The sequence below is a fragment of the Oreochromis niloticus genome, linkage group LG13, assembly GCF_001858045.2.
Source record: "Oreochromis niloticus isolate F11D_XX linkage group LG13, O_niloticus_UMD_NMBU, whole genome shotgun sequence".
Classification (NCBI taxonomy): domain Eukaryota; kingdom Metazoa; phylum Chordata; class Actinopteri; order Cichliformes; family Cichlidae; genus Oreochromis; species Oreochromis niloticus.
The window spans coordinates 24,019,568-24,046,955 of NC_031978.2; the positions used below are offsets into that span (position 1 = coordinate 24,019,568).

General features: G+C 42.3%; 4 protein-coding genes across 11 annotated transcripts in view; 2 read left to right on the plus strand and 2 right to left on the minus strand.

Annotated features, from left to right (window-relative positions):
- LOC100695374 (signal-induced proliferation-associated 1-like protein 2) overlaps nt 1-9,999 on the minus strand; it is an 82,086-nt gene extending 72,087 nt beyond the window's left edge. For all 4 annotated transcript variants that reach the window (XM_025897393.1, XM_019366744.2, XM_025897394.1 and 1 more), the window contains exon 1: nt 9,450-9,999. The gene's annotated coding sequence lies outside the window, so the exon portion shown is untranslated. The remainder of the gene's footprint in view (nt 1-9,449) is intronic.
- Nucleotides 10,000-10,098: 99 nt separating this feature from the next.
- On the plus strand, nt 10,099-13,069 carry map10 (microtubule associated protein 10). The gene has a single exon (XM_005473918.4). It carries the CDS (start codon nt 10,222-10,224, stop codon nt 12,691-12,693), a length of 2,472 nt encoding a protein of 823 aa, XP_005473975.1. The 5' UTR covers nt 10,099-10,221; the 3' UTR covers nt 12,694-13,069.
- Nucleotides 13,070-14,018: 949 nt separating this feature from the next.
- On the plus strand, nt 14,019-16,990 carry ntpcr (nucleoside-triphosphatase, cancer-related). The gene is made up of 5 exons (XM_003441042.5): nt 14,019-14,140; nt 14,545-14,707; nt 14,794-14,899; nt 15,543-15,761; nt 16,216-16,990. Exons 1-5 carry the CDS (start codon nt 14,107-14,109, stop codon nt 16,291-16,293), a joined length of 600 nt encoding a protein of 199 aa, XP_003441090.1. The 5' UTR covers nt 14,019-14,106; the 3' UTR covers nt 16,294-16,990.
- A 4,980-nt stretch (nt 16,991-21,970) lies between these two features.
- mymx (myomixer) overlaps nt 21,971-27,388 on the minus strand; it is a 29,012-nt gene continuing 23,594 nt past the window's right edge. For 4 of the 5 annotated variants that reach the window (XM_019366911.2, XM_019366910.2, XM_019366909.2 and 1 more), the window contains 10 exons: nt 25,334-27,274; nt 24,750-24,884; nt 24,569-24,643; nt 24,402-24,488; nt 24,205-24,296; nt 24,016-24,101; nt 23,871-23,934; nt 23,569-23,783; nt 22,965-23,111; nt 21,971-22,855 (listed from right to left, as the gene is read on the minus strand). In XM_019366911.2, coding sequence (XP_019222456.1) covers nt 22,590-22,855; nt 22,965-23,111; nt 23,569-23,783; nt 23,871-23,934; nt 24,016-24,101; nt 24,205-24,296; nt 24,402-24,488; nt 24,569-24,643; nt 24,750-24,884; nt 25,334-27,274 — 3,108 coding nt within the window. In that variant the 3' untranslated portion in view covers nt 21,971-22,589. The remainder of the gene's footprint in view (nt 22,856-22,964; nt 23,112-23,568; nt 23,784-23,870; nt 23,935-24,015; nt 24,102-24,204; nt 24,297-24,401; nt 24,489-24,568; nt 24,644-24,749; nt 24,885-25,333; nt 27,275-27,388) is intronic. The other variant, XM_019366913.2, reaches the window with a different exon arrangement.

A 27,388-nucleotide genomic window follows, 5' to 3' on the forward strand; every position in this document is an offset into this window, starting at 1 on the left:
TAAATGAAGAAAAGTGTCCAGGGAGATGAAAACAGATGAATTAATTCCTCCTACCAGGAGCCAAGTTTACTGATAGGACCTGACGTGTGGGTCCTTGGTGACTGAGTGACCTTTGAGCTTTAGAACAGATTGAGGCCAACGATCTGATGAGGTGCCCTTATGAAGGAGGGGAGGGAGTGAACAGAGAGTGGAAATGAAATCCCAACAATCATAAGGAGTGTGATTCTGCCCCACACTGCAGCTTCTCCTCCGCTAGTGAATGCACGTGGAAGTCTTTTGACATCAATATTTATGCAATTTCGGATTGACGTACACAGAGCCGGAGCTAGAGTCTTTAATGTACTTGACCTCACTCGTGCAGAGATCAGTCACAAGATGAAGATTGCGCACAGGAAGGTGACTGTCCTTAATCACAGCACTGGACAGACTTTACAGCGGCTTCAAAAATAAGCACAGATTTCCTTATTCCTCACTTCCTTATCTCTAAACTGCAGCAGGCTCCCAAGAATGTCACCAAGATGGCAGCATTTGGAGAAATCACCAGGCGCTGGCAGCAGTATAAGTTACACCGACTCAGTGGAACAGAGGAAAGCCTTGCTTTTATTTTGGTAGATTGCTGGACTATTTCCAGCAAGGGCTGATAAGATGAATGACTCCCACAAGCTGTTCCTACACACCAAATCTGCCTGGTTAATAAGAAATACACATACTTTACCACTTTGTTGGAGTCGGTTGGGTAACGTTTGCATCTGACCTTGAAATATTTGATTTCTTAGCATTACTATCATCCCTGAGAAACCACAGACACTAACGCTATTCGGTTCAATATTAAATCAATAATAAGCACAGCCCACAATGAGACTCCTGGGGCAAAATCCTATCATGCTTCTTTTCAGCACTGATAGCCCTATTCCCACAGAATTTGTACAACCGGGGGAGCTCATTTGATTTTGAAATGACAAACCCCACATCTGTATTTCCTGCACCACATTCATACGGGATAGTGGCGTTTATGTTTTACCGGAATTAACAGACATTACCCATTGGATATGATGTCAGAATAAATGTTGAGTGTACTGAAGAAAGACAGCTAAATGTTCCTTACCGCATGCTGCCTCACATCCATTTCATCATCCTTTGAGATTTCGCTCTTCTAATGGATTTGAGCTTGCTCTTTCTGCGAATGGGTCTCCATGCTGTGTAACAACCTGAGCCTCGTGAATGTGAATGTGCACTCAAAAAGCCAGTGCAGCCTTCAAAAGATGGAAACGCTGAAGAAAGATGCTGAGAACACATACACAAACACACGGCAAAAAGAGAGAAAGCAATAATAAAAAGGTACTGATTTGCACCACTGACATTATTACAGTGTTTGGCTGTGGTTGGTAGCAGGGCAGGGGATTTTTACTTTACATATTATGGATGTGGCAGATTCACATGGGATTAAGGTCATAGAAGACCCTCACAGTTATTACAAAGAGGTCCCCAGGAGATACTAGCCTGATAGTATGGAACCTTTTGTCATTTGTAATGATTACTCTGTCATCTCTGATTTTGCTCCCATGTGTATAATTTATAATGGAAAAAAATCCACACATATAACCTAACCTAACCTGTACTGTGAAAGAATATGCACAATATATTTGTTTTTGTATAAATATCAATATTTTTTAAAATAATATTTCTCCTGTGCAAATGAATATCTTGTTGTTGTTTTTTTGTTCCCTTTGGTCCTTCATTCAGTCTCTTTCCCAAACAACAACTGGAGATTCCAGTGAAAATTGTAAATGAAAATTTGAGGCCTATACAAAGAAAGAGCAAGCTCATATGCATAAGAAGAGCAGGCAATTTTCACACATAATCCTTGGTGAATGAGGCCTTACTGTACACCACCTTGCCACGGGCATGTTGTCTATTCTGCAGGACAACAGCAAATATATAACAAACAAGTCAGCATTGACTAAACAAGGAAACGTCTCTGTGTGAGGAGAGGGAAAAGCAAGACCTCTCCTCAGGGATCCCCAGGCTCAGACTGCCTTTCAGTGGAAATTAAGCAAAATGACAGGAAATAATTAACTGACACTAATTTCCCTCTTTACGCACCCCAGAATATGTCAAATGTCATCACCTGAGAGATCTGCGTGTGTGACCTGATGACTAGCCGTGTAGCTAGCTTAGCTTTCTGTGAGGATGTTGAAGTAAATGCACTACAAACTATCCATCAAAGGTTGGCAGCTTCCTCTGACCTCTGTCCTTTGGTATTTGTGCTTTCTTCCCAAACACAGATCATCTTGAGACAGATGAGAACAATGTAATTATACAGCTGCTCCTGCGGTCAGATATACAGCACCTGGCTGTGCATCTAGCATTTGTGTGTTCATTGGTTCGTTGTGTTTTGGCTCGAGCTCATGCAGCTTAGCGCTGAACTGCCTGTGGCCCTACAGTCCTGTTTACATTTCAGAGAGCTTCCAAAGGCTTCCAGTAAACATGGCCTGGGGAAGGTAAGCACTGAATGAACACACAGCTGTGGAGCTATGTAAGAATTACAAATACACAAATCTCCTGTCGGGGTCCTAGCATAGTGTCTGGGACACTGTTTGTCCTGATTGTGTTATGTAATCTTATTTTCCTCTTCTTTTAAAGGCAGTAAACCCATATAAAGACTAGCACTCAGTGCTTTCCCTCTAGCTCTGCATTCTGCATCTTGCCACCCCCTGTGGCTAACCTCCAAACATCCACAGCAGCTTTCAATACACTCCGCTGTAGAGGAGGAGGAGGGGGCAGTTGATCTCCTTCACAGTGACAAACAGTGCGATTACAGAAGAAAGAAAAGGGAAAAAAGAAAATCAGGCCACTGTCACTCAAGATCATTATCCTCCATCAATAATCTCTACAAATCCCATAGAAGCAGGGATAGACAAAACGTTGTTGCAAAGAAATAGGAAGGGAAAAAAGAGATGGAATATAATGTTCTAGCATATTAGATCTGCTTGGCTGGGCCGGTGCTCCTTAAACACATCATACCGCTGCTGCTGCCCGAGAACAAGGAAAGGCCAGGCTGACTGTTCAGCTTCTTTCCGCTTTAGCCTTCCCATCTACTTTGTGTAAAAGGTTTCCCTGTATTATCTCAGGCTTGTCTAAAATATTCAGACTATACCAACTTACAAGAATAGGCCAAAGGCAACATCACGTACAGCCATTTCTGTGCTTCAGTAAATGACTTTCTTTTTTAAAAAAAGCTTCACAGTAATGTCCCGGTTTAATCACGCATGAACGAGAAAGTATCTAAACTGAACTCCAAGAAACCAAATATTTATATTTCAAGGATTCTGAAGACACTATGATGTTTATGTTCACCAAATGGAGCTTGGAAGAACAGCTCTGACCTCTTCGAGCCAACACTTAAGAAGATTTTAATAGCTTTCCGCTTGAGTCGAAAGAAATTACACAATCACAATAACGCATTGCATCACACCACTTCAAAATTCGCAGTGACAATAAAAGTACAAATGGCCACATTTGTTTTAGTTTTGGTGATTCCCAGGATAGCTAAACTCATTATCATCTGATTTATGGAGCAGTGGAAGCACAAACAAGAATAACATCCTCCTCCCAATATGTCTCATCAGTACTTTTAAAAACACAATGACAGGCTACAGTCCATGACTAGACTTTCTAATTTGTCTCATGTCATTGAGCTGGGAACATGAAAGGAACCGGCTATAAAAGAAAAAAAAAGGCAACACTTTCTCACAATTGACAAAGGGCTGTTTAGGAGAAAGTTCCTTCCTTTTGAAAAAGGCTGATACACAACAGAAATCCTGCACACGCCACTGTGAACAAGGCAACGCACAGCAAAACAAAATAATCCCATCATATAGCGCAAAGGAGTTAAAATTCTGCATCGCTGTCTAGACACACATTTTATATGTCTAATATTAAAACTTAAGCCTTTTGTTACCGCTTAAGCTCTACAGTGCGATATCCATTGAAGCCATCCTCCTACCAATGTAGATTATAATGATTTTTGACATAACCTTGTGCTCAACAACAGTGTAGAAGCACTGCAGTGTGCTCACGAGGTTAAGTGAAGGATACTGGCCCCAGCAGCAATGCCTCAGTGATTCACACACACAAGTGCGTACACACACTAAAGCCCGAGCACTTTATGGCACATCTGTCACGGATCTGCTCCATTTCAGTTGTTAATTACAATCATCCTCTATCAGAAACCAGTCGTGCACTTTTAACGCTTAAAATGCCTTAGCTTATCCCAGGTCGAGGACGCTGATGCATGCACGGGAGGGCTTTGTGTCACTTTGGCCTACATTTTAACACTACAGGAGCAGTTTTCTGTACTTTCAAGGAACACCATGATGACTATTATATACATTTGTATCAGGGAAAACACAATGCCTTGTGTAATATGGGAAAAACAATAGGGAAACACTGATTCTGGATCTCTGGGCTGATACAATAGGTGTGCGTGCATGCGAGAGAGAGAGAGAGAGAGAGAGAGAGAGAGAGAGATCAGATTCCAAGTGGACAGCACTAAATACAAAATCATATGTGTCTCTCCTACAGTTGGAATAACCCTTACTTGGATATCACTGCAGTTGATTGGTCTCCACCAATCAAATTTGACGCTTGACTGATGATAGCTGGAAGAAGCAACTGCTCACGGGGGGCCTTTGACCTTCTATTAGAAGTAGTCACATGACACATGACAGACACAGGTGAAAACACTACAACCAAATTGTGATCCAATCAAATTAGATGCACATTTAATCAAACACAGTGAAAGCAACATTCCTAACAAATAACCGGTTCCACTTCCTGTGTGTGACACATATACTGAGGTTACGGGGCGACCGTGGCACTGGGGGTTGGGAAGCGCATCTGTAACCGGAAGGTCGCCGGTTCGATTCCCGGGCTCTCTGTCCTAGTCATTATGTCTTGGGCAAGACACTTTACCCTATCGCCTACTGGTGTGAATGTGAGAGTGAATGAATAATGGAATTGTAAAGCGCTTTGGGTGCCTTGAAAAGTGCTATATAAATCCAATCCATTATTATTATCATCATTATTATTATTATTATTATTATTATTGTTCCAATAAACAGACGAAGACGCGCTGATAGAAAAGTGTACAGAAATGACATCCCGTCTGGACTCTGTCTGCATCATCCTCACCCAGTCATGTCCATTTACTTAAACAGGCCTATTCTTTTCCACTACAGTAGGGAGGAGGTATGCACAGGGCACCAAATCCTTCTTATCTCCCAAAGGGGGCTGGCTGCAACAACAGAGGTCAGCTGTCCCGATTGTGCGGGCCTGCCGGGGGAAACACAGACTGACTTAACCTATGGGTCACTGCCGGTCTTGGCTCCCATCAAGTCAGTGACTAGCCAGGACTTATCCTTTCCATTGCAGACCAGCGACAAAACATTTAGACAAAGCACATAAATAACTTGGCATTTCTCCAGCCTTTATGGTACGAACACAGTGGGTGTGAGAATAGCTCATTGGGGCAGGAAGAAGCATTCGCTCACATGCTTATCAGCTGCAAATCTATAATGTACGTGACTTTTTTTAATTTTAGTTTTTAAAAAGTCAATGTTAAATATGAGTCTGGTGAAACAACAACCCTCACAACTCTAACAAACCACCATATTGACTGTATGGATAAACTTGTGATTTGAGGTGAGGGAATGTCTAATAATTATGGCAATGATATTCCTCCTATATTAAATTATTAAGTCTTTTATTTAAACAGGCAGTCTCACTGAGACCAAGAAGCCCCATATTTCGCAATTCTGTCTGGCATATGGACAATTAACAATTTTCTTTCAGACAAAGCATTGTTGTACAGTCTGCTGACTGTCTGTAAACCACTGCCATGTAGTCAACATCACATCTGTCTGTCCTGTAAGCAGGATGCAGCCTGGTTTTGAAAATTATGTGGGGGTCATGTTAAACGATAAGGTCAACGCTGGTTAAGCTGGTCTTCATGACAAGCAACAGTAACGTGTTAAGCATGTAAAAATGCAACATGCCATTCCTTAGTCACTGTCTGACTTAGAGCCAAGGGGCTTCAAAACATAGTATACCATCCTTCACTCCTGCTGACGCTATCAGATGCCAAAGTAAGGTCAACAAAGATTAACAAAGGATACATGTCCCAGACACCAAGGCTGTTACCATGTTCCCAGGATACAAACCGCAAGCCAGAACGTCTCAATTGTCCATCTTGCATAAGGAGTGGAAATATGGAACTAGCAAGGCCTGTTCTCACTGTGGTTTCCTGAGATGAATACTGGCACACACCAGTGACTAAGCAAGAAAATTAGCGCCTTAATACTATTACAATGATTGCACATTAAGAAACCATACTGTGCACAGTGCAGACAAAATTGATGAATAACCCAATAGGAAAATCACCATGCTGATCAGCAGCGAGAACAAGATATCTCAATACTCCTCTGAGAACCATGTGGAAGGTTTATTGTTTACCAGATAAATGAGGGGTACTGATGATAGTTCCGGTGCTTTTACATGATCATCAGCAATACAAATTTCATAAACCCAAATTAAAAAGGAAGCTTTTGTCTACTCTGGGCACATTATGAACAGTGCTTAGTGAATCACCCACATCCATCACAAACAGACCCCAAGTGGAGCAAAGACTAAATTCACAAAAAAACGACAACAACATTATCCTAATGACTTCATCTATGCTGTCCTGACAGCGGTGAGTGGACTTAAATCCTTCCATAAATCCAGACCGCAATCAAAACAAAGGCTGGCAAAAAAGGTGGAGAGAAAGAGTGGCTCTCACAACATGAGCAGGCAGCATGTGATCCCCTGTCTGCTGGTTGGTTGGTTTTGAAGCAACAGGATTTGGTTGGGGAGACCCATTGTGACTCCTAGCTAGCCAGCTAGCCAGTCAGCTGGCACGCACCAGACGAGGTTTCTGATCCTCATCACATGAAAGGGGTGTGGGACTGGTTGGAAATGGTTGCAAGAGAATCCTTCAATGGCGAGAAATGCATCATCATTATTAAAAAAACAAAACCCTGGCTTAAACCCAAGACCTTTAGCAGTTTTGTTTCACTTCTGCTGTTTTCCAAATTATGACTTGTCAGCGTGCTGGTAGGAAAGCACCGTGGGAACAGAGACAAAAGAAAGAAAAGAAACATCCCAAGCAAGCAACTGATGTGAGAAGACTGATATCAGCCAATGCTGTTAAATAATCGATGTGTTACAGTAACATCTTCACAGACAATTTCTGTGACACAACCCAAGGATAATGGCTGTAATTCTAGTTAGGCGTCTCCAGGCCCAGTAGCCCGGAAGACATCCTAAACAGCTCTGCAATGATAACAACTGGATATGGCCCACGGGCATGTCACAGGAAGCCATTTCTCTGCCAGACCTGACAGGTGCCTTATTGTTCAGCTGCGCACATAACTTTATTTTGAAAGACATATCTATCTGGCTCAATTACCCATTGTCTGGTTAGTCATGCAGAAGGCGCTGTTAGAAATAGATGAGCACATATTTCTTCTTCAGGGCCCTCTCAGCAACCTATTGATGACAGAACACAACAGATCCCTATTCAAATTAAGATTGAAGGAGTTACCAAGGCACTGTCATTATCGTGGCTGCTGAGCAAGTCTTGCTCCAGGAGTGTGTCGATGACAGGGGGTGAGATGGGGTACCCAGGAGCCTTAATCTCATCTACATTATCTTTAATCTTTTAGCATCTGAAAAAAAAAAAAACCCTACATTTGCTTCTACAATGTATCTTTCAAATGTAAAACTCAGCAGCCAGAAATTAACAAAAGACAAAAGACATTAATCCAACCTAGAAAGGTAGCCTAATAGAAATATGCGCATGATGATAGCAAAAATGAGAAGATAAAAGGGATTAGGGTTCCATTATGTACAAAGAATAATAACAATTGACTATTGTGCACAATATTGCTTAATATTCCACACATCATTACAGACGTCTTTGCACCCGTTCAGGTTGCTTCCCTAACGTGCAGACCTATGACAGCTGCAGTTAAGCCAAGCATTTTTAGTGTTAAAAGGAAAGAAAAAAAGTTAAACATTATAGCAGGCCATGAACATACCATCTTAAAACACTTCTCTGCCTACTTAGTTCGGCAAATCCCCTGGAAAACTAATCTTTCCCAGACTCAAAACCCTGTGAAAAATAATGGTGCCTTATTGATTTTAAGCGCTCAGGGGGCAGAGAATTCTGTATGCTTGATCTGGTCAGATGTAAGCTGCAAATACAAAAGGAAACGCATGTAGAGGACTGGAAATTAAGCAATAGAAACTCAGGATTTACACTCCTAGCACCTAGTCGTATCTGCAGCCTGCCATCAGCAGAGAATTGGGCCTATTTATTTCCCTTTATTGGGGATTTAGTTACCGTGGAGGCTCAACTTCCTGCAGGAAGGATACGGTGCTTAAGGACAAACAACACTGGACTTACTTTCCCAGTGGAGTATACAGTGCAGTGTATGTTGAATAGGTCACAGAAGCGGCCAGCAACCAAACAAGATTGTATATGCTGTGTAGAAGCTGGCTGCCAGATATTATTTATGAAGAAACCAAACAACCGGGACTGTTGGAGGGGGGAAACTGTCTTTTGTCTGCTCATAAAAACAATCTGCTGCAAAGTAAAATCACAAAAAGGACACAAAACACAACAGCAAATTGTTTACATTTTAAAAAAAAAAAACATATCCCACGCAGGTTCTCGGAGGAAAATATTAAATATGGTTGGTGAGAGCATATGGGCTGGTAAGCAAATGAAGGCTTTATTACACACGGCCAGTTGGACAAAGCTGCCTTTATCGCCCCCCACCGTTTTAATGGAAGCACGCCACTCAAAACAGATTCATTCAAAAATACTCCAGTCCACTGTGACCCCACGTCCCCCCATCACAAACCATCACCACTACCATAAGTAAACGTTATCAAACACACAGTTCCTTCAAAATCACACCGAAATAAGAAGCTTGCACTCTGTCTCCAAGAATGTTAAAATAAATTTGTTTTACACTGAAACGGCTTTATTTGTAAAGCTTGTAATGTCCTGAGTAAACAAACAGGAATCAAGTTAAAGTGACCAGCAGTATAAGTCATAAGGAAGAGAGACAAATATATATATATATATATATATATATATATACACATAAAATCCACTGCTGAAACATCATAACCTCCAGCCCTCGCTCGGACTGCACCACCATCGGTGCTTGAAATCAACTTTATCCTTTGTGTTCACCATTACCATCGACGTGCCAGCTGAGTTTGTACGCCTCTGCCACTCTGCCCGTGTGCAGCGCTCCCCGCTTTTAGTTCCCCAGCTTCACTTTTTTACTTTGTTGCTACCTTCAGAGGTAGAACGAAAAAGGGCGTGCAGGCCTTACCTTCAAATCCGAGCCGGTGTCCTGTCCCGGTTGTTAACGGCGTTAGTTATCCGTAAAAGGTAAAACCAGCTGAAGCTGCCGTAGTCGCTCTCACATCTCCCTCTTTCAGTCTCCGGCAGACTGAAGTAGCACGGACCATAGCGATACCCATCCAGCACCTTTCTGCGTGATGACGACACGCAGCGAGGCTCCGCCCACCGCAACTCCGCTCTCCTGTGATGACCTATACATATAGGTTTGTAGGTTAATATTGAAAGAAGACTACCAGATAAACTCCCCTCCTCCACAAGAAGCTAAAGGCGTCTAATGAAACTGTCCTGCAAACTAAGTCCGGTGGCCTTGTTGCTATTTGCCACAAGTCTATTTTAGGGTATAAGTCCAATAAGCCCCACAGTGGCACCATCTGGTGAACTGCAGGAAAGTTACTCCCTCGAACTACCTGAATATCGTTTTTCTTTCCGCGTCTATCGGTTTTTGTGCTTTCTATGCTTCTCGGTTTAAACTTGTGAATAAGCGCTCCAAATTTAAATAATAGCTTCTTTTTTTTTTTTTAATAAAACCCCACCACCCCCGAAATTGTCGACTGGCTAATTAATTAAGTCCGCGCGGTATGTAGGGAAACATCATTTCCCACAAATCTCGCGCTCTGACGTAAAACCCTCGCGACAGCTGTTTCCATGGAAGCCGATGGAAGCTAAAAGCGCTTGTTAGCGGATTATCTGACAGCTTGATAGTTAGCCCTTTGGTTCTCTGTGGCCAAACAGCTTTCGGAATGTCGGGACAACAAAACAGCGATAATCCAGAGGCTCTGTTTTCATTGGAGCTTTTAGTGGAATATATTCGAGTAGAGAAAAATTGTAAAATCCTTAACGAGTTGGCTCTGGGAGTCACACTCCTGAACTTTCCGACGCTGCTAATTTATCAGTCACAGCAGCAGATCAGCGGGCGCAGTAACAACCCCGGGCACAATGAAAAGGAGAAGCCTCGAATATTCGCCTTTAACAGAGGAAAGTGTTGTTTCTTCAAAATGGACTTAAACTCAATGCACGTACAACTGTCCAACACCCCGCTGTTTGCTATGGTGCTGGATGTTACAGAGGAGAGTCCCAAGTTAGTCGGCTCCTGTCTGATATCACTGGCTAAAGCGATGGACAGAATCAGGCAGGATGTGACTGAACGGGGGGTTTCTAGTCCCTCCTATCACATAGAAAGGGGGCTTGTTGTCTCTATATGCAACCTCGCGGGGGAGAAAGTCGGAGTAATGTCCCTGAGTTATAAACTGTTATGTCTAGGAGCGAGTCTGCTGCCACACATCACAGAGAGGGAGAGAGTGCCTGGAGGGCAGCCAGAACAAGAACATGTCAAGGAGACAAACAAGTCTACATCGCAGCCTCTTGACTCTGGAAATGTCTGCTCACCGACCCCACAGTGTAGCAGAAAAGCCCAAAGCAAAGGGGAGGTAAATGCAGAAGTTTTGTTAGGTAAAGATAGAAAGGAGGAGGAAGACGATAACGTGTTTGATGGTGCTGAACACAGACCACAAGACCAAGCTGAAAATGATTTTGAGGAGGATTTAACTGTATTCTGTCCCCCACATCTTTACTATTCTGCAGAGGAAAAAGGAGTAAATGAACAAGGTGATTTCAAATCATGGACTCTGGATTCAGAAGCTCCTGTTTTTGAAGATTCACGTTCAGAGGAAGAAGTGGATGAAAAGGAAGTGGAAAGTCCAAGTTCTCCAGCGATGCATTCAGAAGTGAGACACGATGCGAAAAAAAGAAACCAAGAAACAAGCACAACGCCTCCAAATGTCCTCGGGGAAGCCTTACAGCAGATGCCTTTGCTAAACGCTCTGCTCGTTGAACTGTCACAGCTAAACAGTAACCAGCCCTTGACTGTTCACCCCAGTCTAGCTTGGATATACAGGCCTGCTTCTGCAGAGCTCTCAGCTAAAAACACACCACAGAAGGCACAAACCAAATCCCTGAAGAAAACCAAACAGGAAACTTTTCCTCATCTGAGACGCTTTCATTCCTCCAGAAACGTTTCCACACATATAGTTAGACCTGATTCTGTAAAACTAAAGGACAAAAAAGAAGATATGTTGCTTGAGAGTAAAAGCTCATGTAAATCACCCAGGAAGAAGCTTGTGTGTGGAACAACTAAAACATTTAATCTAAGGCTGAAGCAGATTTCTCCTCTCAGAGTAAACCGTCGTGAATGTGAGGAGTTAAAACAGAATAAAACACAAGTAAACGAAAAGACTGGGTTAGGTCATAAAACCATTAAGTCTGGAAAAAGGAAGTCGGTAATAAAGAGGAGCTCTGATTTTAATGAAAATGAGACGGTGATGCAGAGCATCAGCTGGGATTCTGCACTACAGGAAACAGTCACACTAAAACAGAAAAAACAGCATGTGAAAGTTGAGGGTAAACAATGCAGAGGCTCTCCGACAACTTCAGAAAAGTCTCTTCTTTCTGAAAGACTCTCGAAATGTATTCACATCCCCAGCGTGGATACTGACAGTGTTCCCCAAAGCAAAGACAAGAGCGAGCATCACAGTGAATCAGATCAATCACAGTCTGAATCTGACAGGCGCGGAGATAAAATTGAATCTTCAAGAAGCCGCAGACGCAGCAGCTCAAAGTCTTCATTTTCAGACTCCAGCGGGGATGGAAATGAGGAAGCAGACTATGTTGATGACTTTAACAGTCTCGAGCCCAGTGATGCCTACTCTCCTGACCCTCTGAGCAGCCCCGAGCCCTCCAGAGCAAAGACTCCAAAGTCTCCAGTTCGCTTTTGGAACTCTGACTCGGGATCCGACAGCGTCCAGAGAAGATCAGTCACCCTTCCTGTGCCCATCAAAGCCCCCAGCTCTCCAAAGCATACTCTGAGGGGTACACACATCATCCGACCTCGTACCCAAACCTCTGCCCTCAGCTGTTCCTCTGATGAGTGTGACAGAGACAGGTCAGCCTCCCTGCAAAGTAGAAAGCAGATGTCAGCGAGTGGCAGAGTGGAAATGACTTCTGGCACTGAGAGTTTGATGTCATCGAGAGGTCAGAAGAGCGCGTTAGCCAACCACAGCATCCCCATTCGAGGATTGTCTGCAGACTCTGTGTCCTCCGTTGAACACCAGGAGGTAGAGGAACTGGAGGATGAACTGGGATCTCTGGATTTCAGGAAAGAGTATCAGCATATCTCTGAGCTAGTGGCCAGCAAACTCCCTGGGTACACTATGTAAAGGGGAAAAAAGCATATAAATATACCCTATGGTAACATCAAGAATTGTAGTATTGTATGTAGCAAAGAAATCAACTTGTATATCTAATTAACGTCTTAATGTCTAAATGCTCTTGAATAAAGACCTTTTTGGAAATTTTGCAATCATTTTTTATCTTAATCACTCAGTTAATACTGGAGCTACTAGATAATTGCATTAAGCTTTGGGCCATGAGTCTTTAGATAACATATAAGAGGATGAAAAATCTCTATAAGCACGCCATTTATGCAAATCATTTAGCATATAAGCGCCAAACCAGCAGATTTAGTCACAAGCTGAAAATCTCCAGGTCCTGTAGCAGTTCCTGATTTCAGGGCCTTTCCTTTAAATTCCACCTGCTACTTTCCATTTACCCCCTCATATCATTTGACAAGGAAAACAAAGACTATGGAAATAATATTTATATGTATACAAATAAATAAATTATCAGGCATGATACAACCTTATACCACTTTCAATTATGTCTTTTAAATTACTATCTTTTTAAATTTCTTTGTTCATACGTATTTAACTATTATTTTTCTTTTGTATGTGTCATCCTATTTAGAAGTTGGTTTATTTCAATATTTTCTTTCTACATTTTATTATATGTTTATGTTTCCGTGTTCAGAGGGCAGGCTGTCAAAGTGTGTTGTGAAGTAAAATTTTTAAATATTAATCTATTATTGTCAGATCCACAATTGAAATGGCTGTCCTAACATATCTGAAGATAATCACAAACACATGAATGCATACTTAAGCTAATAACTTTGCAATGGATAAAACTGAAAATTAGAACGTTATCAATAGGGGAATGAATACAAAGGCAAAGAAATGCAACACAAGTTCAAACAAATAGTAATCTATATCACAATTTAGATTTTTTAAAATACATGTTTTACTTAAATTATGTTTTTGATGGATTTCAAGCAATATTATTTATATAAGATTTGGGCAGTCTTGGCATTCCATACAAGGCATCTTGCATAAAAGAGTTAACCAGCTGCACCTTAATAATTCGGAAAATGTTAGTTTTATTCAACCGTATACTTCACTAACTTTCACTTGGAAATGTTGGACTTGTTGATCCACTACATTTGTTTGACCTCTTTAATTTATTGTTCTTTCACATTAAGTTGTTAAACTCTATATTAAAGTTGTATAAAACACAAATTTTTATTATTTTAAAGAAAAATAAGTTGTTTATGGCAAACTTGTTTTGTTTTTTTTAATAAATGTACCCATTTACCTTGTCTTTTACAGATGATTTGGTTTAAAAAAAAAAAGAAGTAAAAATTCGTTAAATGTGCCGTCCTAAGTTTTACCTCTTACTGCGCATGCGTCAATTCTGTGTACGGAAGAGCTGCAGAAACACGTTGGACGGTGGAAACCAGAATGTTCAAGCACGTATTTCTGACAGGACCTCCAGGTAACAGTCAGCAGTGAGTGCACCCAGCGCTGCTGAAGCTAAAGTCGCTGTAAATCTAAAGCGCTCAGTCAGCTGTTTTAAGTCCCAGCGAAGAAAAAGTCAATATTAACGTTGATTTGAATGAAGGTTAGCTTGTTCCAGTTACTCTTATTCGGGTAACAAACGCAATTAACGTTTCAGCCTTTTTTGTTTCGTTTCGCTGGTGTTTATTATTAGTAGTATTATTATAACGATGGAGTGACGCGATATTTTGATGATTTACATGAATATATTACGCTACCTAATCGTCTGAGAGCTGTAAGGATTAAATACATTGATTTACCATAGTAATACTTAAGGCAGGATCCCTCATTTTGAAACGGTGATATTTCATTTGTTTGACAGTTTGTCTGTTTTGCCTTCAGGTGTGGGGAAAACCACCCTGGTCCAGAAAGCCTGCGAGGCTTTAGTGTCATCAGGAGTGGGAGTTGAAGGCTTTTACACGGAGGAGGTCAGGGAGGGAGGCCGGAGAGTCGGCTTTGATGTGGTCACCTTGACAGGAGCGAGGGGCCACCTGTCCAGAATCAGGTAGCGGTGTTGTCATGCAATCTCACTCAAACTGCCTGCTCTCTTTTTCTCACTTTGTTTTGACTCACGTCTTTTTTAACTTGCAGAGACAGTAGAGACAGCCAGCCTCACGGCAGGCGGGAGTACACAGTTGGCCAGTATGTGGTCGACTTGCCTTCATTTGAAAATCTGGCTCTCCCCCTCCTCAGAAATGTAAGTAAGCAGCACATGGGCTTTTTTTTAAAGCCACCCTCATCAGTAGATCACAGCAAGCGAAAGACTCCCTTTTCCCCTCCACTTTGATTTTTTTCTGTAAACTGATGGAATAATTGGAAGCTTGCAAACACGTAAATTCCACAGTGACATTTTTAGTGTTCGTGGTGCCGTCTGGCTGTCACTGACCGTGATTAATCCGGCATGTAAAGTGAACCTGGAGTGACGCCTACACATGCGCTGTAAAGAAAGATGTCTGTGCCTCGGCAGCACGTGGTTCACTTTCATCTCACTTCTCACTCTCTCTGTAATCACAGCAGATCTGCAGTGTAGCGTCACGCTTTCGGTGTCAGTTATACGTGAAATATTAAAACAACGAGCATCTGCATGTAAAAGATGTTTCTCTTAACTAACCAAACTAAGCATCCAAAATAGCCTTTAGTGCTGAAACGAATAGATATCTCCTCAGATTGTGCTTGATTTTAAGCAACTAGGAAATTTCTCTTTTTCTTTTTCTTTTTTTTTCTGGTGTTTTACAGACCAAAAGATTTGCTGACATTATCATTAACGATCAATTGATGACAAAGTAATCGTTAGCTTGAGCCCCACTACTCCATTTAATGTCTGCATCGTTTATCTCCAGATTGGTTCGGCGGATGGAAGCAGCAGCAGCAGCAGGAAGGTGTTTGTCATCGATGAGATTGGGAAAATGGAGCTCTTCAGCCAGTCTTTCATCAGAGCAGTGAGACAGACCTTAGATAGCTCTTCCTGCACCATCCTGGGCACCATCCCCATCCCTAAAGGTAAACCCCTGGGGCTGGTCGAAGAGGTGCGGAACAGGAGGGACGTCAAGGTGTTCACTGTGAGTATAAATAATCCTAGTATGCTTTCCCTACTATTTTAAAACAGAGCTTTTGATAGCTATAGGATTCTGCTAAAACTGCATCCACTTGGCCTTAGGAAGCAGTCTGCTCACTAACACACAGGGGCCATGCCCTGCATTATCCCTCTCCTACGGCAGGATTAACTCTAAATCATGCGTGACTGATTTAACAACAAAGGGAGGTCTCAAATGTCAAAATAATTCATCACGGAAGACTCAGTTATGGATATTGTCATGCAAACTACTCACTGTACTCCCTCTCATGCAGGGGGAGTTATTACATGAGGCAGAATGAACCTTTTTTTTTTTTATAAAGACATACCATTGGTAATTTTACTTGTATTACAGCAGGTCAGAGATTAGGCGTTGGACATTATATTCTATATTTAGCCTTTTTAAATGCTTTGTTTACTTGTTTCTTTTTCCCATTTAGGTGTCTAAGGAGAACAGAAATGCTATTCTACAAGACATCTTAGAGACACTGCAGGAATGTTTAAAGTCGAAAGCCTAATATTGAGCTTCGTATGGAGCCACTAAAAAGGAAAAACCCCTGCAGCTCGCGTGTGGCTCTTTGCTGACTACAAGTTTTCTAAGTGTCAGCGCTGGAACAGTTCAAACAGCCAGAGACAATTAAAAGAATCTACCCGCGCTTCGCAACCGGGGTTGCGACCTAAGCTTAGAGTCATCCCTGGCTGCCGGGGGAGTTGGTGTGTCGCATGCATTTATTTATGTACACAATTAATTTTTTTCCCTTTCTCATACAGCCTCAGACTGGTGTGCATGCTGAATAATTGATTGTGAGATGGAAGACAGCGGGGAAATAGTTCAGTTTCTGGGTGAACACGTCAAAGCCTCAAAAACAGGTCTTTATCGTTTAACTGATTTATAGAGACATCAGAAGGCATTTTCCTTCTGTTAGTATAAAATATCATTTTATTTTCCCCACAAAGTCAGGTGGTGCTGCCGTTTTTGATAAAGGGGCGAACGAAGCCGTGCCCCTGTTGACTCATTTAGCTCTTTGCTATGCGAGCCTCCGTTTGTCTCGTCAATCTGAGGCTGTTCTCATTGAAAGTCGATCAATATTTAACGATGCAGCCCATCCTTTCATGGTTTATTCATCGTCTAATGTGAACAGAAAATAATTTTAAAATAAACAGTTTGTTTTTCTCGGGTATTTATTGTTCATTTCTTTACTTCTTTCTTTACTAGCAAGTGTTTTCGTGTTCTCCGGCGCAAATAAATATGTTACACTTTGCGTGGATTCAAGACTCGGTCATGAGATATTCATCAATATTAGTGCGTAGTCAGATTGAAGTAAAGGATAAACAGCATCAGTGGATTTAGGGTTTTTGAGATGTTGGCATGCTTTCACAAAAGAAGAGCTTCAAAGAGATTTGTGAAGGCTTGCAAAGGTAAAATGCACATTTTGATTACAAGTAAACAGATATTTAAAAAAATTGATGAGCTGTGCCAGTGGCTGTGAGTGAGGTGAAGTAGCTCAAGTACATTCAAAGTTCCCAAGTTTGCTGATCGTTTGCATCAGCTCGCTGCAAGTGGAATCTCTCCCTCTCTCTGCGTGAGCTCCACAGTCTGGCAGTCGCATGAAGGTTTTTAATAGAAACCCTCTGGCAAAGATGTTTGTTTCAAAACCAAAGCATCTTCGGGTCGTTTCAAAGTGAAAATACATTTTTTTCCCCCTTTTAAAAAAAATAAATAAAAACAACGCTTGTATAACTGATGTAACCTGTCAGGCTGGCTGCAGAAAGAGCTGCCAGCTGTGATGTGCGTCAGACACGCTGCTGCGCCAGCATCTGTTTTGTGGGCTCCGCTGACGTACGGCTGGATCCGCTGGCACCAGCAGCAGTCGCTGAAACGGCTTCAAAGTCAACATTTCAGTGGTCGCATCTTTCAGCTAACATGGCAACATGATGTTGCTGTAGCTGCTGCAGAGCGGACGGTGCGGTTCAGGGCAGGGCAGGGCAAGGCAAAGCGTAGCGCCGAGGGAGGCGGCTCTCCTGACTGGAAGGTGATTGTCAGCACCCTGCAGCAAGACAGCAGATGGGTTATGTAACAGTAGCCAAGGCCTTGCCAGTTGTACCAAATCAAGGGTGTGTGTGGATGCATTCGATGCGTTATGATGTAATTAGCAACCATGCTGTCCAAACTGTCATGTTGTGGGCATATCATTGACAGAAGTGATTCCCAGCCGGGGGCACTTGCTGGCAGGGAAAGCACAGAAAGACTGTGGGTTGCTTTAACAAAGCTCAGCTGTAACACCTGAACACCATGTGCTGAGAGCGCAAGAGCATGAATACAGAGCTAAAAATGGATAAGCAGTGCAAACAATGAAGTGAATGTAAGGGACAGTAGTGATAACTGGGTTAAAGCAGTGGATAAATGGTAAAATAGTTTGGTGAAGTCGATGGTTTAAAATAATGATGGAATGGTTGACAGAGCTGAGAGTAATCGACAATAAAGATCGCAAATCATCCATTAACAGGATCAATATGTTCTGTATGAATGTAACTCCAATGTATGACCATGTATCAGAGTAAAAATATGTCAAAATACACACACACACACACACACACACACACACATGTTTTGTTCCCAGTCTTATGGTAATGTTATGATATATGGTTATGGTTTTGTAAACACCATGATTTTGTTCATATACAACCACTGTGCAACTGGAACAACAGACGTATTGCCAGGGGGCATGAAGGCACTGTATTGATGTGTACTAACTATGGACCTTTGTTCCATCAAAGGCAATATAGAACAATTTGAATGAATATGAAGTGAACTAATATCCATATCGCAGAGATGCATTCTCACCATATCTCTGTGACAGATGTCTGTGTGGCCCCCTCCACCCTTTATCCAGCACATGGAGGGCACAGAAATGCAAAGAGCTTACCAACAATCCAGGACAAAAGGGCACTTTCTGGTTGGAGGGAAGGGTTGGGGCTGTGTGAGTGTGAGTGGCGGGGAGCTGGGGGCTTAGATGAGGAAATTTCTCCCCACTTATTGCACTATGTGGCACCAGCCCAGGAGGCACATTGACAGCTGTAGAGGCGGGGTATGTATGATATATTGTCCGAGAAGCCCTTGGCCAAAAGGCCAAGCACTACTGATAAGAATCTAACATATTGTTCGAAGACCATGTGGGAGATAAACAACAAGTCCAACTTTCTCCCAAAAAAAGAAAACAAAAAACAGATCTCAAATTCACTCTTTATTTCCCAAGATGACTATGATTTATTGTAAGATGTGAGGCTAAAGCTTCTTAACATCTGTGATGTCAGATTTCTCTGTGCCAAAGCCTGCACATGGTAAGTACTTAGCAATACTCCCCTTAAATCAAGGTCATTTGTCAGTGTAGCCTGGGTATGTGAGCTTTAATATTCTTCTCTGGGTTTTTTTGCCACTAGGTTTCGCCTGGCCCCCCAGAGTATTACAACCAGACTTTGCAATTTCAGATATATTCCCAGAAAGCTATCTGAGCTTTAATTCACCTTGCAGAAAGCCTTCTGGCGGCGCGCTCATTAACAAGCCAAATATTCACATAGCAACGGCCAAACAGGCTCCACAAATATCTGTGCCATGCAGTTCACTCAGTCGGTTATTTACCCAAATAAACCTGAAAGGCTCTGTGCACAGATAGCAGAAGTGGACTTTTTTTTTTTTAAAATTAGTTTCTGCTTCTGCCACGAGTGAGGAGCCTTAGGTGCTATAATTCAGCTGCATGGGGATTATCATTAGACTGATTAGAGATTTGTGTAAAAATCCACACACACTAACTATTGAAACTACTTTACTACTACTGCTACTGTTCTATCCATGTCCACAGCCTTGTATTGTGGCAGGATGGATAATACCAAAAAGCTATTGTGTCTGTTTATAATGCCTTAAACCCAGCGGTAATCCAAGTCCAGTGTCCCCGCACCACATAGTGGTAAAAAACATCCTGAGTCAGTCCACACCTCACTGTGCTAATAAGCATGGCAAACGTCTGCGGATCCTGACAGGTGGGCAGTTAATGTCAGAAAGGATCCAAAGGCAGTGGAAATTACGCCGTTTGATCCGGGCTCCTAACCACTATTCCACCCTGCTGCCCACCGCAGATAGCTCCTAAACCATTCTTCCCATTACCTCACCTTCATGGGCTCCCCGGGGCTGCTGGAGGCAGACAGTGTTGGATTTCAAAGCCTGTGCCTGAGCTGCCAGCATACCTTTCCTGCAAAAGCTCACTTTACGGAATGAAAGACAAATATAAAAGAAAATACAAATAAATGCATAAATAAACCCTTCCATGATCTCAGAAATGCACATTTTTCCCCTTTACTATTCATACAATGGGTTGCACAGCTGTATATTTATTTCAACTTAACAGTTCTGATGTGTTGTTCAAGAGAAACCACTAACCTATTTCCTGTGGGAATGTGTCATGTGTGAGGAGTCATACATCCTGTAAGAGGAACATGGCCAGTTTTGCATCAGCAGGCTTCACCTTGGGGTGGATATATCTTGTGGTTAGTATCTAGTGGTTAGATAGAGGAAACGTATCAAACAAAGAGCGGAGGTGCATGGGTGTGTTGTGGTATCCATTGCTCCGCTACATGATCCTAAACTCAAAGCCTCCACAAGCATCACTGTGTCTTCAGAGCAGGGTTAAAATGGCCCCTAGGAGCTGTGAAGGAAGGAGCAGGAGCTGTCAGTGGATGATATATAAGGTCAGAGGGCAAAGAGGACACAATGATCTGGGTTATGGTGAGCCATTGATTGGCTGGTACTGCTCCCCTCAGGGCCACTGAGCTGATGTGTCCGTCATTCCAAAACTTTACAAAAGAGAAAAAATATATAGAGAGAGTAAAACCCTCAAACGTTTCTACTCAGTGTACATCAAGAAAATAGCTGCCATGTGGACATGCAGCAGCTTTACGCCATATCCCGAATGTCACTGTGGATCATTAACTCGTCCACCACAGAGTGCTCTAATGACATATAGATTATCGCAGCGTTACATAAACTGAACAAATATATGGAGCGCTTTGCAGGATATTGAAAGGGTCGAGTCAAGAGGTATTCATCTCTACAGCGTGTGGATAATGATTCACAGATTGTCGACCTGCTGTGATTAATGCCTCTGTTGGGTGCTTCTGACAAATTTACACCACAAATGCAAAACTGTTCAAACTTTTTTCCATTGCACATGCTACTGTAGCTGCTCTGCGCATGTGTGTATGCATAGGTGTGTGCCAAGACCACACTGTGACTTTTGGCAGCATGGTCTGACTTAAAAGTTCACAACTGTTTTTTTTGTTTTTTTTAAGTCAGCGATAGCGTTAGTCAACACAAATTTTATTTAGTGGTTGCAGGGTAAAAAGACATAGTTTAACATGTATGTGCAGACCTAATGGTACAATCATAGTATGTTATGAAGGTCTGCATGTAACTAGTGCATGTTGAAAGTTATCAAGGACAGAGACTTCAAGCTCAGCTCAGCTAATGTTTCCACAGCTTAAACTGCTCCCAAACAGACACTTCAGCCATGGTAGTCTCTTCCACTTGAATTAACAGTTCAGCAATTTTTAGCCTTTGCATGAATTGTGAGGACTTTTTCAAATTTGAAATTAAAATTTCAGACACAGCATTTGCACCTCAGCTGATATGAGCTGCTCTAATAGATCAAACACAGCCCATGCTCATACTTATGTAGGTCCTATAGGTCATCACACATGGAAATAATGAGCATTTTAAGATATGTTTTGACTTTGCAGTTTTCAGTGTATTTTCATGCGCACTCTGTGTTCTAAGCCATCTGTTTGAAGCATCTTTCAGGGAATCAGTAGATATTTTGTAATGCTAAACAGTAGCATGTTGCAAATGCTTTATGCATGACTAATTATGCAGCCATGTCTGCAGAGTTCCTGGATCTGCAGCATAAATGCTGGGTCAATTATGCATTTCTTTGAATTGTGCTTCTGAATGATGTCAGGTTTACATATGCAAAAATAAGACTAATGATGTGAGGATAATTTTAGCCTAGCTTGGCCTTTAATCTCTCTATTCATCTGATCCCTTTTCTCTTCAAAGCCTCCCGAGATGACAACAAAGCTCCAGCAACAGAAATTTTCAGCAAAACTGTCTTAGAAATGATTTCTTTTAATCACAACCACAGCAAGTTTTTTTTAAATGTTTTATTATTAATAGTCTCTGCTACATTAGTATCTGTATCAAACAAGCTCAGGCAGTATCAAACTGCTGATCTTTGGTTAAGTAAATTATTTTGGTGCACCACACACACACAAACTCATACACACACGCGCACACACATGAAACATGTGAAACAGAGGAGCTGTAAAGATGTAATAGTACAACGAGCATTGTGAGTTGAGGATATGGTGAATACTTGGTCATAACCAGGTCAAGATGATACCACTGGGATTCTAAACAGACCCTCTGCTGAGCAGGTGGGTTTCTATACAAAGATTACCAAAAAAAGAGAAATACTACTCAAACAAAAAGAAGGAATACAGATTCAAATCTGCAACTACACAGTGCACACATACACTTTGCTTCTTTTTGCTTGAACAAGAAAAGCGAAAAAGAATATAAACACTCATAAAAACGATTTATTATAAGGACTTTCAAGCCAGCTAAGTGATTTCTATAAAATCCGTCAAAAATAAAACTGTGGTATGTCTTTTAATCATAAATATGGTCAGTAGTAACTGTTTTTAATATGTGCACTGCACATTTGAAACAATTTTTTTCAATCTCTATAAATCATCATCGATAAACTCAGAGGTCCCTTTTCCCAAAGAACTTTTTGAAGACAGACTTGTTGCGTGGCCGCGGCAGGCTCACGTAGCTCCTCAGAGCTGCGTCCTGATATCTGTCCTGCTCCCACCCAGCCAAAGCCAGCAGTGGAGGCTCAGAGCTTGTGCTTGCTGATGCGCTGTCTGTTGACTTGTCTCCCACCACCAGAGTCACACAGTAGTTGGAGCCTGTTTCCAGGCCTTTGCCTCCAGGGGTGCGCAACATGGGTTTGATCTTTTGGTAAGTTGCTGCAAAAAACACCAACAGAAAACATTAGAAGACAAAAAAAACAAAAAAACCCCCACAGATATTATAGATTATAAATGCTAAAATGTATTTTACAAGTTGCATACTAACATGAAGTAAAGGAGTGGGAGCGACGCTTGCTACTTAGCCAGTCTTGACCACTGCATAAAGGGGAGTGGGGAGAGGAAGAGGCGTTGTCTTTGAAGACTCCAGAGAGTCCGTGAGTCATCATCTGCTTTAAGCTGCCTTTATCAACATCTAGGAAGGGCCAGAGAGAACATTAAAAGTAGGACTAAAGGACAGAGGAGAGGAGTGAGGAAAAGCAAAACCATTTACTGTACTAACACCAGTCTCAGTTATGTTGTTTTAATATGCAAGTAGACAATACTTTAGCTCCCCCTAGTGGTACCAACTGTACCTGCAACAACCATTCACTAGTTCTTTGGTTATTCAAAGCCGTGAAATGAAATCTTTTATACTACATTAGCTGATAAAATCATTGCGCTTAAAATAAATCAAATGTAAACTGTATGTAAAACAATAAGTAACAGAGTGCATCCTCTAACCACCAGCCCAGTGGGACTAATCAGAAGCCAGCGGTGGAGAATGGTGTCTATTTTGCTTCTGTATTGCCGTGTGCGAAAGTGGAGCAGATGTATTTGTTAAACTGGTCCCAGATAAATGCAGCTTTTGTCTGCACAGCAGAGGCTCTCACCACAGCAGCCCGCATCTGAGGATGAGATTAAATGTTCATCCAAACGCTTGAAGTGACTCTGTGGCATGTGATTCAACTCTCTGGTGAGGACAACAATTTCTTTGGTCTGGGTGGTACCCGGTGGGTTGTGCCTGGGAAACGGTTGGGTGACATCATGTTGAGAGGAACAGTGGCAACCGTCTGGATCATGACATCCAAAACAGAAGGGGGGCTTTCTGTGGACAAAAGAATTGCAAAGCTCTTATTTTACAGAAATTAATATCAAAGATTTTGTGGAATTCAATTATCTGAAAGCATCTTACAAGGAACTGGGGAGGTCTTCATCAAAAGGGACACCTAATATTGAAGATCTACACACTGTCTGACCTTTAAAAAAAACATAAAAATGAATTACATTAATAATACTGAACATGAATTCAGTGTGAGCTGTGAAATAACTGAGTTTACCTGTGCTTGCTTGTATTTTCATTATCCATTTCTTCATCATAAAGCGTGAAGATGCATTAAACAGATATTCAGACCCATCACGGAGCCTAAAGATCAGAAAACACGACTTTTACCGTTCCAGCTGCTGGAAAGGCATGACTGCCTTTAAATCAGTATATTTCTATTAAACAGCAGTTGCTACAATCTGACCTTAATCGAAAGCAGTTGGGTTTTTTGGTATATTCTGGGAAAGGTAAACACTCTGCTCCCATGAGGTTCAGTGGCAGGCCACATGCAGAACTCTGCAGCACAACACAGTGTAATCATCAGTGACCACATTCTATTTACTTCAATTATTAATCCTCACTTTTCTCTTGGGCTTCTTTTGTCGTGATTTCTTGGCTTACCCTCAGAGTCTCCTTTCTATCCTGGTAGAAGCACAAGGTGTGTCTATATAGGACAGCGTGGTAGGAGTTCCAACCTCTGGAGGCTGCCTGTGAAAATAAGATAAGAGTGTGTAGTGCTGACTGCAGGCTTTACATTTGCTGACTGTGCTGGCTTAAACATTTCTTACTTTCTTCCCTCCCAGCTGCAGCTTGTGCTTCCTCTCAAGCATCCCCTCCATAGACTGCAGCTCAGGTTTTCCACTCTGAAAGGAAGTGAATTATAAAAAAAAATCAATGAAAAAAGAAAACTCATAGAAGAGCCCAGATTTCCAGTTGGCCAAGAGCTACACAGACTGCAGTAACACTCACTGAGGTGAAACAGTGCCACCCTGAGGCCACATGCTCCTGAGGTTTCTTCAAGTCCTCTTGGCTCTGTGAGGCTTTCCTTTGCTGACTGATCCCATCCAAACCCATATGAACTGACAGGAGACTCACTGACGGGTCCTGTTCAGGGTGAGAAGATATAACTTTTTAATGTAGTTATACTGCCTTTAATGTCTACAATGCAACGGGGGTGAGAGCAGCATACATGCACACAGTAACTACATGTAATGTGCAAGCCATATTGACATACAAAAGTATATAAAGTATGTGCCATGTTTATACTACATCAATGATTTTCTAATAAATAAGGTAAAACATGTTTAAAATCGACTATCCCGCCTAGCACTAAGTTTCTAGAACTGCATATACTTCTGCTTTGATTTACTTTGGCTTTGAATTCATTTGTCTTTGTCTTTTCTTTTACATAATGAAAAAGTAATTAAATCTTTTCCGTTAAAAACTGTTGACACACTATCTGTCTGACCACCCACCACAACTTGTGAGAAAAAATTCTTTTTGTAATTTCAGTATAATCTCAGTCATGTGGGATCATCACACGCTGACCTCACCTTCAAGCAACCTGTGTGCTCGTCTGCCTCCTCCCCCACCTTTGCCTTCTCTACCTCCTCTTCCTCCTCCTCATCCTCTTTGTACTGATAAATGTATCTCTGATTGTCCCCTACATCAGGTAGCTTCACTGGATCCGAAGCAGTCTCGTTCACTGTCACTGAAGTCTTGCTGGCTGGCTCCCTGTTAGGAAAAGCTGCCCAGGACCTTCTGTCTCCTATAGACATTGGAGGAAGGTGATCTTTGGGACTCTGGCCCTTGTCATAACCAAGCAGGTTCTGAATGTGCGTGGGCAGTTTGAATTCAGCCACAAGAAGGTTGGGTGCCGAGGCAGTGACGAGGTTTCTGTAGAGCACAGTTGGGGTTGTATCTGAAGGTGTCTCTTTGGCTTGGTCTAAAGGTAAGGACTCTTCCTCATTGGGCTGGTACATGATGTCTGAGCAAATGCTCTGCCTGTAGTTCGTAGTCTGGTTCCAGATGTCCTCCAGTTCTTCCTCCTCTTCCTCAAACTGCTGGTGATCAAGGTGGACAGGCTCTGTTTCTATCACTGCTGAGCGTGAAGGCGGACCCGTTAAATCATTTTCTCTTATTTTAGTGCAGTCTGTACCTCCCACTTCAAGAGATATAAGCTTCCTCACCACTCCTTTAGGTTGCAGGCTATCAGTACGTGGAGCATCATCTTTGCAAAGCTTGAGGCTGCTGGAGGTGGAGATGCCAGAGTCCACAGAGTCCTGTCGAACACTCTTTGTTGACTTCAGATTGACTCTCATGAAGGAAGCTTGGCTTGACTGAAGTCCAGGACTCTCTTCATGAAAACTGTGGGGTCTTGCACATTTGTGGTACTGGTGTCCATTTAGGTCTCTAATGAGTGTATGAACACTAAGGCACTCATGTTTATGTATAGCTGTAGTGGAGGTGGAGGCTTGGTTCACATAAATATGCAGCTGTGAAGGCTGGACAGTCCCATCCTTTTCAGCTGTGCTGGTTTTAATCTCTGACAATGTTTTGTCCCACTCCTGTTTTTCCTCCTCACGAAGAGCCACCTGGGTTTTAGACAAATCATTACATTGTACAGTCTGATCCTCATCTTCCTCCACAGAAGGAGAAGGTGGAGGTTGTAAACCGCTGTCCACACCAGGAAGATGTTTCCCAAGGGATGTAGATAGCTGTGTCTCAGCAAAGCTGCTTTCAGCTGAAGTGTCATGTGTGACAGTGGGAGTGGGTCTAGTCTGTCTGAAAGAGCTCAGGAATGTTTGTCTGTGTGAGTGAGGGTCTGGATCAGTCCCGGCTACTTTTTTGGATTCTGGAGGGGCAATAGTAATGATGTCCTGAATGCTGGGGATGAGAGTCATATCTTTAGGTAGATCAAAACTCAATACAGAACCCAAGGAGAGGAACCTGCAGTGGCTTTTCACCTGACCTGCTGTGGGTGTAGTGGTTGGTCCTGCTGAAACAGCATATGGAGTAATGCTGTATTCCCCTGAACACTCTGTATCAATGTCCTTCAGCAAAGGATTCTTCATATAGGCAATGGCTTCTACTCCATCCCCATTCTTCTTCTTCCTTCGACGTTCCTTCAGTGGCCATGTATGTGTGTCATATGTGATTGTCTGAGAGGTACAATGAGGCATCCCATCTGTTTGCTCCTCAACTCCCATGATTTTCTGGATAGTGTGTCTACGAGCATCTCTCTTCCTCTTCCGCTTCTTACCCATTCTCTTGATGCTGCTGAAGATCGAGCTGCCGCCATTCCCTGTCGTGTTGTGGAAAGTTACGTTGGTTCCCTGAAGTGCAGGTGCTGAGGAGGATGGCAAAGAGGAGGACGGCAAGAAAGTCGGGGAGGCTGAGGCTGCGGAGCGGCTTTTTTGGCGGGGCAAGGTGATGCTCTCATACACAGGGGCCGCAGCCAGGTTGTTATCCTTGACATGCAAGTAGGTACTTACCTATTAAACAGAGAAAAGAGTATATTAGGTATGTGTGGAAGCTCTCATATTAGTGAGATTACTGTACTAAAAATGGTTAACCATAGACTCATGCGTGCTGCAGGCTGAAGCCTT